Source organism: Diuraphis noxia, unplaced genomic scaffold (genome assembly GCF_037042655.1).
Source record: "Diuraphis noxia isolate RWA-SAM2 unplaced genomic scaffold, SU_Dnox_SAM2 contig0001, whole genome shotgun sequence".
In the NCBI taxonomy this organism is placed as follows: domain Eukaryota; kingdom Metazoa; phylum Arthropoda; class Insecta; order Hemiptera; family Aphididae; genus Diuraphis; species Diuraphis noxia.
In genome coordinates this window covers 101,692,267-101,708,141 of record NW_028301711.1, presented here as the reverse complement: position 1 = coordinate 101,708,141, position 15,875 = coordinate 101,692,267, and the positions used below count along the sequence as shown (strand labels likewise).

Below are 15,875 nucleotides of genomic sequence, written 5' to 3'. Positions count from 1 at the left end.
TTCAATATACTTAGTATTTATTCATGTTATTATCAATATCTTTATAGTTTATAGTGTTTAAAGATCTAATATTTTTTTTTTTTTACTTTGCCATTTTTACACGTAGTTTACGAAAGGTTTTTGACGTTTTTGTTGTTAAAATATAATATATATTAATAATATTATTAAATTAATATTCATCACAGACAATATAAGTAATATTCATGTATTTTAATAATATGTAAAATACCTACATATTTTGGACTATACGTGCTAAGAAAAAATGCCGTAAGTCCCCCCAAAAAATTAAAATTAGGTAATAACAAATAAATAATTGTAAAATCCGACTTATGTAGATGAATATTATCATCAAACTATAATATTATTCTATACTAGCTATACTTTTTTTATAGGTTAATATATATATATATATATATATATATATATATATATATATATATATAATTTAAAACTGTAAGTAATCTATTTTGTTAATACGTCTTACCTTGGTATATTGGAAAAAGAAAGTATGTAATTGTCTTACCGCATTATCAACTAATCTATTCTCGACCACAGAGATTTTAAGAGGATCTTGTTCACTAAGCAGTGCTATGTACTGACGTCCCGCTGAGACATCTAAACACGCATATACACGTAGATATGTATAAGTGACCCTGGGGCGTATGAATTCGCCAACCAATTCTATTGTATAGGACCTCAATAGTTATATCGAAGGCCAACCTTCTAGCCTTTCCAAAATATTACTATAGTAATTAGATATACGAAATATTAAATGTGAAATCGTAGTCTTGACAGGCGTATCTAGAGATATGATTAATGTCGTCGGGTTATGGAGATTACGTATCGCGAATAACCAGGATGTGGACCGACCGGTCGCATGGGCGTGGGAAGCTGCGATATTAAAATAATACACGCGTACACGCTTTTGCACGACTCGGCCATGGACACACACGTATCTTATCGATAGGAGAGGAAATGCAGAGAGTAGGACTATCTGGACTATATAGGAGAGCCCCGATTAGACCCAATTCAGACGTGAGCCACCAGAGTCAGAACAAGCACCTTCACGCCAGACACCAGTCCAATTTAATTATTCGGACTTAGAATATTTTACAACCAAATCATTTTGTGCAGTAAAAGTGTTTTATTTACATAGTAATCAAATAAATATCTAATAAATTAATCACAAATTAAGTTGTTATACTTATTACACCCAATCCATCTACCTCAACACCAGTCGTTTGTCCTCCTGTATGCTGGGACGCTACAAATTTGGCGCAGTCGGTAGGATTTTCCATCAACGGGAAGCTGAAAATTTTTTGTTTTCAACTTCACGGAGGCAACTCACCCAAGAGTCACGTTTGGAGGACTGATCACCTTCCAGCAACTCCGGGAAAAAGAGAATCTACGTAGCAAGCAGCTAGAGCAGTCAGGACAACAACAAGAGCAACAATGGAAGCAACTCAAGCAGTGACAGTATTGTGAGTTGTAATTTAAGTTTTGGGGTACTTATTTATGTAGGAATTTTAATTATAAGGCTCTGTCACGTCTCCTTTGGATCTGTTAGGACCATCGTATAAAATTTATTGTGAAGGTGTATATATATATATTATCTACTTAAAGAAATAATATGGTAGGTAATGTATAAAAGTGTAGGAAAATTTTGAGAAATATATATATGTTATCTACTTAAAGAAATAATATGGTGGGTAATGTATAAAAGTGTAGGATAATTTTGAGTATATAAAGGGTATATGTACCGATAAAAGTGTTATAAAGAGAATAAATGAGTATAAAGTGAATTTAAATAAATGTTATATGAGAATAATTTTGTGGTATAAATTAATATGAAATGAATATAAGTGAAAATAAATGAGAATAATTTTGAGATATAAAAGTGAATATAATATAATTGAGAAAATAATAAAGAGTATATATGTATATAATTGGAATTACGCGCGTAATGTCATATAATGCAATGTCATATAATAGATTGAATTGAAATAAAGAGATATTGAGTTAAAAAAATAATTGAGAGTTTATTAAATGGTAGTTAAACCATAATTTTTGTGATTTTGAGAAATATTGATATAAATGGATAATTGAGTTTTAAAAAGAAGAAATAAATAAGTGAATAAATATTTGAAATAAATGTGCGCACATACACATATATAAGTTGAATTAAAAGAGAAACACTAAAGAGTAAAATTGAATAAAGTGTAATTGAGAAAAGATATATAATAGAGTAGCTTAGGGGCCCTAGAATAAGCATTATATTAAATAAATTAGTGAGAAATAAATCGTAGTGAATATTGGAGTATTGGGTAATAAATATTATAGTTACTTTTAGTAGGTAATTAAATTAAGAATTTCAAAATAAATATTTTGAACAGTTATAGAATTAATAATAAATAGTGGATATTAAATAAATAGTGATAGAATAGTTAGCGACATTAGAATACAATTTAGGTATTTAAATTTTAGGTACATACAATAAATAAATAATTTTATTTAAATAATTTTACTAAATGAATAAAATATACATTGATGAATAAAAATTTGGGAGATACGTCAGAGAATCCGACAGGGAATTTAACGGAAATAAATAACGATAGTACTGCGGACATAGGCGTACAGGTAGGAGAGGCAAGCGGTGCTAGCGTAGTAGCTGCCGAAACAAATATAGTAAAAATCGAAGAGTTAATCGATTTGAATAAAACAATTGAATACCCGAGTCCACAATATTCTGACCAAGATAGGTATTTAATAACAGCTAAGGGAATAGCTTGGGTAGATTTAATTGAAACACCGAGTAGTTTACCTAGAAGAGGAGGAACTCGATCTGATCCGGGGGTAGTACACACGGAATTAGTCGCAGAAAAACGAACCAGAAAAGTTAGTAACGCTACACTAGAAATGGAATTCGATAAAGCTACGTCCCTTATACCGATATGTACGGGCGCGAATAATGTCGCGGAATTTATTAATACGTGTGATATTGTTGTAAAAGCAGTAGATAAGGATAAATTAGACTTGTTAGTTAAAGTAATAAATTCGAAGTTAGCCGGAAATGCTTTAGAAGCATGTAAATACCGCGAGACTAGTACATGGAATAGTATAAAGTCAATTTTAAAGGGAGCTTTTGAACATAAGTCATCTGAGAGGACACTGACTTTAGGGTTACACTTTGCGCGTATGAAAGAAAACGAGTGCGTCGCGGAGTACGCGAGTCGAATCGAAGAAATCTATTATAAATTATGTACAATTGCAACAGAGAAATTAAATGAAGCCGAAGCCAAAATCTATAAAAGTCAACTTAAAAATCAGGCATTAATAATTTTTGTTAACGGGTTACCGAAACATTTAAATCTTGCACTAAAAGCTAGGGATCCAAAAACTTTAGAGGATGCTATGCAGGTAGCGAAAGACGAAGAAACCGAATATAACGCTAATTTAGATGTAGAAAAATTACGGAAAAACTTGGAAAGACAAGATTTAAACGGGGGAAATGTACTTGAAAATAAGTTTAGGAAACAAGGAAATGATAATAATAGTAACAAACAAAATTTTAATCGCGGAAATAATAGATATAATAATTATAACAACGGGTATAACGATTCTAATAGGCGAACTAATAATAACGTATATAATAATACATTCGATAAAAATTTTAATCGGAACGGATATAATAACGGAAGACAAAACCAGAGCAATTTTAATCAGCGTAATAATAATCAAAACAGGATATCGCCAAATAACGCAGGATGTTATATCTGTGGCGGCACAAATCATTTCGCACGAGACTGTAGGCAGGCAGGTCAAAATTTGAGACAAAACATTAATATGAATAGACAACAAATTCCAAATTTCAATCCACGTAGAAACAACAATAGTAATAATAACGTAGTGGAACCACTGAGTTGCACCTATTGCAATAAAAGAGGACACGAAATTTCGAGTTGTTACACAAAACAGCGAAATGATAGGAATAACGCAAATTCGTCGGGAAACGCTTAGATGCCAACCTCGAGTGGGGTGAGATTGGTACATCAAATAATCGATTCAGAACCCTCACAGAGCGATGCTTACGCATTTCAACAGCTATAATTCAAAATCATATAATGTTACAATCACCTAGTTTTAATACAGAAAACGTTCAATTACTATTAGACACGGGTAGTGATTTAAATTTAATAAAAATAAATAAATTAGCTAATAACACGATAATAAATGAAAATGAAAAATTTATCTAAAAGGCATAAACGAAAAAATAGTTCCTACAATTGGACGTACAATAATTACATTAATAATAGATAAAAACGAATTTAAAACTGACTTTTTTGTAGTAGATAAACAGTTTCCGGTCGATAAGGACGGAATACTAGGACAGAAATTTCTGATAGAAAATAACGCTATAATCGATATCGCAAATAGTACATTAACAATAAAAGATAAAAATGACTTTAACGAAAATAAAATATGTTTCACATTAAAACCGCGAACGGAAACGGTGGTTTGCATACCGATTGCAGATCCCGATATGGAAAATAAAAATATTTTAATAAATAAACAACAATTATCAGAGGATGTGTATTGCGCAAATATATATAATACGGTTAAAAATGGCAAGATTACAGTTAGTGTATTAAACATATCAGAAGTAGCACAGGAAGTGAAATTAGCGCAGATTAATAAAATATCATATGAATATGACGTGGATACAGATAATCACGAAATAAAAAATATAGTTCATGATAATGCACGCGTAGATAAAATAAAAAGTCTTATTAGGAGTGACCATTTAAATACAGAAGAACGCGAAACGATAATAAAAATTTGTGAGCAATATGCCGACATATTTTATTTAGAGAACGATTATTTAACTATGACAACAGCGGCAGAACACGTAATTAAATTACCTGTTGACCAAGCCCCAGTTCATCGAAAACCATATAGGCTACCGCATGCGCAGTTACCTATAATTGAGGCAGAACTTGCGAAAATGGAAGAAAACGATATCATAGAACGGAGTATGAGTCCGTTTAACGCACCACTCTTATTAGTGAAAAAGAAGGCAGACGCGTCAGGGAAGGAAAAGTTTCGAGTAGTTATAGATTTCAGGGCATTAAATAATGTTACCTTAAACGAATTCCACCCTTTACCGAATATCACAGAGATTCTAGACCAACTAGGTCAATGTCAGCTTTTCACTCTACTCGACCTTCGAGCGGGATACCATCAGGTACCTTTAGCAAAAGATTCTAGAGAGCTTACGGCCTTTTCAACAGGTCAAGGTCATTACCATTTTAAGCGATTAGTGATGGGATTGGCGTCAGCACCCAGTACGTTCGCACGTATGATGGCAAACGTTTTATCGGGACTAATTGGAGTAAAGTGTTTAGTTTATTTAGATGACATAATAATATACGCGAAAAACTTAAGTGACCATAACAATAAATTAATTAGCGTATTCGAAAGATTACGTATACATAATCTAAAAATAGAACCAGACAAATGTGAATTTCTAAAACGAGAATGCCTGTTCCTAGGGCATATAATTTCGGAACATGGAATTAAACCAGACCCAAAGAAAGTTACTGCAGTTCTAGATTTTCCAATACCAAAGAGTGTAAAACAAATAAAAAGTTTTCTAGGACTTAGTGGATATTACCGGAAGTTTATAGAAAATTATAGTTCAATAGCTAGACCGATGACTAGGTTGTTAAAGAAAGATGTAAAGTTCGATTGGGACGATGATTGTCAACAAGCGTTTGATAAATTAAAAACATTACTTTGTTCAGAACCAATTTTGCAATACCCAGATTTTACGAAAGAATTTATACTTACGACCGACGCGAGTGGGAAAGCGCTAGGGGCAATATTATCACAAGGAAAGATAGGTAGCGATCTACCTATATCATACGCGTCTAGGACGTTGAGTCAGTCGGAAGCGAATTATTCAACAACGGAATTAGAATGTTTAGCAATTATATTTGGGGTTAAACATTTCAGACCATATCTCTACGGTAGAAAGTTCACGATTCTTACAGATCATCGACCATTATCTTGGTTGTTTAACTTAAAAGATCCTTTATCTAAATTAGCAAGGTGGAGAATCGAATTGGAACAATATACATATGAAATTAGGTATAAACCAGGTGTACAAAACGCGAATGTAGACGCGTTAAGTCGGATGTATAATATTAAGGAAATAAAAGATGAAAGTTACGCAAACTTTCTTGAAAAATCGGAAACTATGATAATAACCAATAGAAACGTGAAAGAGGTACACGGTGAACTAATAGAGTCACCAAATGAATACAATATAGTGTCAGAAATAGAAAGGTATTATAATTTTAGGTCAGGAATAAATTACGAACTAAAACAAAGATTCGGAAGGGATAAAACACTAAAATCGAATAAGGATATCGGGGGCGTTGTAAAATTTAAAACGGACGATAGATATATAATATTTTTGATAACGAAAAGTAAACAAAAGCAATTAGCGACGTATGAAAATATGTATCTGGCATTATTGAATTTAAAATATTTCTGCGAAAAACATTCATTAACCAAGTTAGCTCTGAACCAGTTAGGGCGGAAAGACGGTTTAGATTGGGTAAAAGTTCGATCTATGATACGATATGTATTTCGTAACACAAACATCGAGATAATAATCTGTACTAAATTAGAATACAGTAAGGAGGAAAAATTAGTTATTTTTAAACAATTTCACGATTCTTTACTAGGAGGTCACGCAGGAATACATAGAACATATAAAAAAATTAAACGGCAATTTAACTGGCCAAATTTAAAACAGGAGGTAAAAGATTACATAAAAGGTTGTGCTTCATGTCAGGCGAATAAAACTACTAACAAACATCATAGAAGTCCCATGGTAATCACTACGACAAGTTCTAAACCATTCGAAAAATTATTTATGGACATTGTAGGACCATTGCTAGAAACTGAGTCAGGTTTCAAGTACATACTTACTTTTCAAGACGATTTGACAAAATATTCGTTGGGAGTCCCGTTACATGACCACACGGCGAATACGGTAGCGAAAGAATTTGTTACTAAGTTCGTATGCGTGCATGGAATACCTCAAACGATTTTAACAGATCAGGGCACTGATTTTCTTAGCAAAATCTTTTCCGAAGTATGTAAATTACTAAAGATTAACAAAATAAATACAAGTCCTTATCATCCACAAACCAACGGTAGTTTAGAAAGGTCACATAGAACTTTAGCCGAATATCTAAGACATTACGTAGATAAAGATTTAAATAATTGGGATCAGTTAATACCTTACGCACTATTCGTATATAACTCGACAGAACACACCGCAACTAATTACCAACCGTATGCGTTGTTATATGGAAGAGATTTAGATATACCAGTAAAATTAAAATGTAATCCAGAACCTAGGTATAATTATGACGATTATGTATTCGATCTAAAACAGAAAATGCAAGAGTCGCATAAAATCGCGAGAGAAAGGTTAATACAAAAGAAAATAAAATCTAAAAATCATTATGATAAAAAGGTTCACAGTGAGGACTTAAGGATAAAAGATTTAATATTACTTAAAGATAAAACCCAAAAGAATAAACTAAGCGCGTTATGGAAAGGACCATATGAAATTCTAGAAGTCCTAGATAGTGAAAACGTGGTAATAGCGCGAGGTAGACAGCGGGTCACCGTGCATAAGAACGATGTAAAGAAATATTATGAGACCATGGTATAAAGTAAATAAAAAAAAAATAATAGATAATTAAATATTGTATAAAGAAAAAGTAATAGACGTAAGTAATAATAGAGTAGTACGCAATTAGCGAAATTAGATATAGATATAAGTAGTAAATAAGTGAAGAAATGGAATAATCATAAGAAGAAGATATTTGCATAAATAAATAGGTATAAACCCAAAATAGTAATAAGAAAATGTACTATTATAGATTAATGATCGTAATGGCAGCCCACGGGGACTCAGACATTCCGGACGAGTCAAGTGTGCAAACTAAAATATATTATAAATACACGGCGGGTAACGTAGTTATCAAAAATGTGACGGAAACTCAACATAATGATATATTAATACCTTATATGTATGGACGGAGGTGTAACTTAAACAAGTAGCGAATTAAGTGTACTACGTCAAGTGGCGACGACATGGAAGTAGGAGTAAGAGATAACCCAATAATGATGGTGCTAGAAAGGAAAAATGTATTGGTTATAATGCGTTTAGATGGTAAAGAGGATACAACCGTTATTGCTAATAACCTTTACTTAATGCACCACATATTGGATTTGGAACCGGTAATGGAAATACAGACTACAGAAGCAACAGTAGTTGCACAAGGGGGAACTGAAGTGATGAAAAGATCCCTACCTGATAGTTTGAACTCTACCACCGTTAAGAATAACATGATTGAAACAACAAGGACGGAATCAATCATCAATTCGACATTATCAATAGCTGAGGCGACGAAATCAGTTAATGGAACAAGTATGGTTAAGCAAGACAACGCGACAACCATCACTATGACGACACGAACGGATAATGCCACTAAACTTACGACCGATAATCCACCCACAACTAGAGTAAAGAGGGGGACTACGCAATATATGCCAAGTTTTATGATCAAGGTACCACAAAGAACCACGGACGCTGGACAGAACAGTCACAAACATACCAAATTTTACGACGCATCTGATGATGAAATAATTAATAAATTGAATACGGACGACAACGGTATCAATAACACGAATAGTATATTCGAAACTGTGTATACAGAGAAAGAAAAGGGCGATAAAAAGGCAAAAACTAATGGGAACATAAATCTTTTAAACTACATGGTCTATGTTTTAACAGGATCATTGTTAACGACAACTATATTATTAGCACTTTTTATTAAATGTAATTATAGATGTGTACATAAAAGTAGGTGCAGATATATGGTACAAACGCTAAGTGAAGGTCAGGAAATGAGACAAACAGAATGCTGAATAAAATATGAAAGTAACACGAAAGATAATATAATATAAGAAATAAACTATAAATTAATCACGTAGATAAATAAATTAATATTGGAAGTAGAATTAGTAAATATTGATAGAGAAGTACAATAGGTACGCTGTAGAAAGTAATTGATTAAGTAGAAAAAAAAAAATAATAATAATAATGGCGGGAATATAGGAATTAATTAAGTTACTAAATATAAGGTATATGTATACTAACATGTACTAATAAGTTTATTATTACGTAGGTTAACACTAGTGACAATGAGTCAAGGACAACTTCCGTATACCATCGAAGAATTTAAAAACCAAACGACAATGTTTTGCAAAAATCGAAGGGTAGTTAGAATCGAAGGGGCTATGTGGGAGTTTGTAACATATGTACCATTAAAAAATTACGATGATAGGCATGATAAACTATATAATGAAATTATGTCAATGACCAGCTATTGCAAGGATAAGCTGATGGAATATGATATCTGTTCACGGTTTGATAACGTATTGAAAACGATGTTCAAAGAAATTTCTATACAACGAGAACAAATGTATGAATCTATAGGCAGATACGTGTCCGATAGCAAGAGGGAGTCGACTACGAAAGGTCATAGGACTAAGCGAGGTTTAGTAAACTTTATAGGATCGGCTATGAAAATGTTATTCGGAGTATGCGATGACGACTGTACGAAGGAAACAACCGAACACATAGATCAGATAGAACATAGTAATGAGAATATGATCCATATACTTAAAAATCAAACGACAGTAGTAAAATCAGCCATAATAGGTGTAAGTACGGCTGCCGTCGAAATAAATAAATTATATGGGGAGTTGGAAGAAAAACAAGGGATGTTATATAAAAAGATTAACGAGTTAGCAAACAATACACACACGCTAGAAACTCTGATTCTCACGAATAGAATACATAGTATTTTCACGGCATTACTAACACAATACGCATACGAAACCACCACGATCAGTGCGATTATAAACGCAGCTAGAACGGGGGTACTTCATCCGTCGCTTATAACGCCACGGGAGCTTGCAAAACATCTAACTGAAATTAAGTTAATGTTACCACTCAATTTTAATTTACCAATGGGTACAAAACCGAGCGAGATATATGAACTAAGTAAAATTACTAAAATGGCAGTTTTTTATAGCGGTAATCAAATAGTTTTTCTAATTAGAATACCTTTGATCACGGAAATAGAATTAACATTATATAGGATTTTACCTATACCACACCCGATAGAAACACAATTAAACGGAAATATAGATTATAAACACAGTATCATTCTAAAACCAGAATTCCAATACATCGGTATTACTAGAAATCGTAGGCAATACACCACGTTTACGGAAACGCAATTACTTCAATGTAAGGAAACCGAAGTTTTTACAATTTGTCCAGAATTTCAACCTATCCAACATGAGTCGGAAAACCAACCATGTGAAATAACGTTATTTAAAAATCCGTACACTCTACCAAGCTCATGCGAGGCAGGTATTATCATATTATCTAAAAATATATTTCATAAATTAAAATATGCAAATGCATGGATTTATACAACTAGTGGGGAAACCTTAACAATAACATGCCAAGGAAATAGAGAACCATATATAGTAAAGCTAAAACATCAGGGGTTAATCAAACTAAATCAAGACTGTAGGGCATATGCCGAAGATATCATATTGAATCCAACTATAGACATTAAATCTAAATACTACGTTAACTTTATACCACGAGTAGGGGAAGGGAAGTTGGTAGCAACGCTTCCTAGGCAAATTAAAAACTTGAATCTACCTAATATAAAGACCAGACATGATTCACATAAATTAGATAACGTAAACGATTTAACACATTCTTTAGACGACGTACAAAGTATGATTGATGACGAAATATTTAGGCAATCGGGACATGTGACCGATAATGAAAATAATAATTACTTGATATATATAATAATAGGATTGATGACCTTTGCGACAATACTATTGTTATTTATATATATAACGTATAAGTGTAGATTAAACACTTGGGAACCGATTAAACCACGATATAATATAACTCCACACCCTATACCAACAAGTCGAAGTACATTTTATGTTGATACACCGATAATTGCGGAAGAAAAACCTAAAAGTCCACTACTGGGGGATACACCGGACAGATTGTCCTTATCTCCACCAAGAATAAAAGATTAAATTACTGTAAGGGAAATGTAAAATAATTAATATTAGAAAGTAATAAAATTATAAAAAAAATATAAAAAATAATAATTAAGTATAATTCGTAAATAAGATATAAGTATAATATAATAAAGTATAGTATAAAATAGGGGGTAAAAATAGATTTAAAACTATACATATTAAAAATAATGACCTATTAAATTAATCAACAGAAAAGAAACACACAAGTTTGTCATCATGGATTTTGAATTTTCGATGATAAATAAGACTGATATGGTTCTGATATCCGGGGCCATATCCAATAGTTTGGACAGATACAAAATAAGGAAATTGGAGGGAAGACCGTTAGTACTACCAACCAACACGGAGGTCAGACCTATATTGGACCGAGAGGTTGTGGTAGTAAGAAAAGAAATTAAACGTATTTTTAGATGTAAAGAAGTGTTGAGAGATACTTGTTTAGGACAGTTAGAGTTAAGTTTAAACACAGAATTAAATAATTTAGATAAGGAATATATAGAGGAATATTTAGCACATGGAGATAAAATTAATATAATCGTACTATGGAACGGACATTCGGATGTAAGAGTATTACATAAATTAAAAATAGACCAGGTTCCGGTTCTTAACATTACTTGTTACGACACGAGGTTCGACCAAAATTTCAGCATAAGGTTAGAAAAACTAGCAAATAAAGAGATAATATTCGAAACCGATATCGGAAAGTTCGATAAAATAGGGAGATTGCTGAACCTCCAAGAAACGCATGATGCAGTTTGTAAAAAGACACATAATATAACACATGCCCACGATCCTCGGACGGATGTACAATTTACAAAATGTATATTTGACCACGTAATAAGAAAAATGGGGTATGATAATTTAATTAAACATTTTAGATAACTATAGGTAGAGAATAGAAAACTATGGATGGACCGCGACGACTGGAGACCTATGCAAAAGAGTCGTAACGGATATGTCCATAGGTTGGAATAGATAAAAAACACCGGAAAAACCGGATAGTACCTATAAACTAGAATATATATATATACACTTAGAACGTATAGAATGTATGGTTAAGGGAATTAAATTAAAGGGATAAGTTAGTTAGAGGAACTTTATTAATATTGTTATAAAAAAAAAAAAATATAATGTAAACTATGGTTATGGGAAAATATTATTATTAGTATTATAGGACAATTATGTTAATCAAATAAATAAACAATTAATGGAATATAAATGTACTACTAACACAATCTTTATTATTATATAAGTACGAAAAAAATAAATATATTATTAATATAACTATTAACCAAAAATATATCATATTATATAAAACATTAATGTTATTGTAATCTAATTATTGTAAATGCGATAAGCATATAGATATATTTATACATTCTAATCATTGCATGTAAAACTATGAAATTGTAAGAACTTGTAAAACATATAACATTTGAATTTGTACACAAGCTAAAGCTTGTAAATGTAAAAATGTAAAGTAACTGTTACAGATACTATTTAAAGATTTCTGTCTTGAGGACAGAAACCTTTTTTTAGGGGGGAGGTGCTATGTACTGACGTCCCGCTGAGACATCTAAACACGCATATACACGTAGATATGTATAAGTGACCCTGGGGCGTATGAATTCGCCAACCAATTCTATTGTATAGGACCTCAATAGTTATATCGAAGACCAACCTTCTAGCCTTTCCAAAATATTACTATAGTAATTAGATATACGAAATATTAAATGTGAAATCATAGTCTTGACAGGCGTATCTAGAGATATGATTAATGTCGTCGGGTTATGGAGATTACGTATCGCGAATAACCAGGATGTGGACCGACCGGTCGCATGGGCGTGGGAAGCTGCGATATTAAAATAATACACGCGTACACGCTTTTGCACGACTCGGCCATGGACACACACGTATCTTATCGATAGGAGAGGAAATGCAGAGAGTAGGACTATCTGGACTATATAGGAGAGCCCCGATTAGACCCAATTCAGACGTGAGCCACCAGAGTCAGAACAAGCACCTTCACGCCAGACACCAGTCCAATTTAATTATTCGGACTTAGAATATTTTACAACCAAATCATTTTGTGCAGTAAAAGTGTTTTATTTACATAGTAATCAAATAAATATCTAATAAATTAATCACAAATTAAGTTGTTATACTTATTACACCCAATCCATCTACCTCAACACCAGTCGTTTGTCCTCCTGTATGCTGGGACGCTACAGCAGTATAAAAAGTTGTTAATACATCAAAAACTGAATTTATTTACGTACCTATAGGTATATAAGATTGTTGCTTTGATTACTTTTTATTACTCGGTTCACTTGAAAACAGTTCAGTCTTGAATGTTTCGCTTTGTAAATTGGAAGTTGATGGAAGTGAATTACCAAAAAAAGTTGTTAATTTTGCGGTTTGAGAAATTATTTTTTTTCTTTTTCTAATTTTAATTTAGACGCTTTTTTATTAGCAGAACCACTTAAACGTTTTCTGCCGTCACTCATTTTAATTTACTTATTTAAATAAATTTAATATAAAAATAACGCACCAAAAAACATAAACACGCGTTAAGTAACTCGTAATCGATGAACGTTAGTACAAAACTACACAACAGTACAAGACACAACAAAAAATGGTCTATGAACGATGACACATTTTGTTTACAACACTAATAATAATAATTTTATTTTAAACGAGACGTGTATAATTTTTTAATAATAAATGATTATCATAATAATCAATGGTCGATGATTGTCGCTAAACTGAACTCGAAGAAAAAATATCAATGTTTTGTTAAAAATAGATAAACAAGAGTCACGAATCAAAAACATTTCTTCCTCTATATCTATTTTTGCCTCTGTACTACCTATAGCTTTATTATAAATTGTTTTTATACAGCTATAATTTTATTTTACATTTATTTTGTATACATATTAAGTACAAAAATAATTTCATATAAAAATAAAAGCGATCTATGTGTACCTAATGTGTATTATATATTATATGGTATATAAAAAAATATAAATCAAATCAAATTCATTTTTTTAATATCACTAAATAACACATTTTGGCGTCCTTCAAAATTTTCCACCGTTCAAAATTTGCCGCCCAGGGTTATAGCCTTGGTTAGCCCTAGTATAAATACGTCCCTCCCTATATTATTATTATGAACTTTTAGATTTAAACCAATACCACCTTACAATAGAACAGTGTGTATGAATACGTTTACGGTATAAATAAATAGTTAAAAGGATTAAAATTAATCTTAATAATTGAACAATATTGAAGATATGATTGCGTATAGTACAATTCCAGTAAAACGTGTTTTATCACGCGTGATGTTATGGTAGAGAAGACCGAAAAAGCCTTAAATATTTGGATTGAAGACCAGACCCAAAAAAAAGTTCCTCTCAGTTCTATAATTATACGAGAAAAGGCTAAACAACTTCATCAACATTTTACAAGTTCATCAAAGGGGGATAGCGAAAATTCGTCGTTCCTCGCAAGCAAAGGCTGGTTTGAAAAATTCAAAAATCGGTGTAACCTTCACAACGTCAAACTAGTTGGCGAGTCTGCCTCGGCAGACCATTTAGCAGCTAAAAATTTTCCTATAGAGTTAAAAAATGTCATTGAACAGGGTGGTTACACCCCCGAACAGGTATTCAATGCAGACGAAACAGGCCTTTTTTGGAAAAGAATGCCATCAAGAACTTTTTTACCAAAAAATGAAAAAACAGCACCGGGATTCAAAGCAGCTAAAGACAGACTCACCTTTTTGCTTTGTGCTAATGCTTGTGGTTTCATGATGAAGTCAATGGTCGTTTATAAATCACTTAAACCACGAGCCTTCAAATCTAAAGACATGAATCACTTGCCAGTGTTTTGGAGAGCAAATAATAAAGCTGTGTAAAATGATGTTTAACTATGATCAGGAACTTACATTGGAGGATCTAGAAGAAATTACCGAACCCCAAACGAACCAAAACAATCCGAGGATGATGAAGAGGAAGAAGAACCTGTGAAGCCGGATTTCTCCACTAAATAAATCAAAGAGATTTTTTCATTAGCAAAACAACTAACGGATCCACTCACTGAAAGAGCATTAAAGTTCAAAAGAGGAATCCAAGAATTGCTGGTGCCTTACGAAGAAGTTCGCAAAGACATAGAAAACAAAAGGAAACAAACATCAATTACAAATTTTTTTCATCCTTCCTAATGTATGTATAAATAATTAATAAATTATATTAAAAAAATAAATAAAAATGTCTAATAAAAATTAAAAATTGTATGTAAATAAAACCTAACTGCCCGTTTTACATTGCTTTATGGTCTCGTTATCCGCGGTTTCGATATCCGCGCAACTTTCCTCGAACCTAACCTCCGCGGATAACGAAGGATTACTGTATATATAATTTGCAGATAGATGATACCAGCTGTAAGTAAAATACATTTTTATATCTAACTTCAAGGGATGTAATATGTTTTTCAAATTTGAACTACACTTGTAATCAATTTAAAATATTTTCAACTCACGTTCAATTTTCATTTATCTGGGAATTTTCCATGTTTTGAAAAAAATAAACCTATTATGTGGATATTATATTGACAAAATATCATGGTAATATAATTAAATAATGAAA

General features: G+C 32.1%; 1 protein-coding gene and 1 pseudogene across 1 annotated transcript; both read left to right on the top strand.

Annotated features, from left to right (window-relative positions):
* The first annotated feature begins 9,567 nt into the window (after positions 1–9,567).
* LOC149062893 (uncharacterized) lies at positions 9,568–10,250 on the top strand (annotated as a pseudogene).
* A 1,180-nt stretch (positions 10,251–11,430) lies between these two features.
* Positions 11,431–12,141, top strand: LOC149062892 (uncharacterized). The gene has a single exon (XM_089216443.1). It carries the CDS (start codon positions 11,449–11,451, stop codon positions 12,112–12,114), a length of 666 nt encoding a protein of 221 aa, XP_089072569.1. The 5' UTR covers positions 11,431–11,448; the 3' UTR covers positions 12,115–12,141.
* The last annotated feature ends 3,734 nt before the right edge of the window (positions 12,142–15,875 follow it).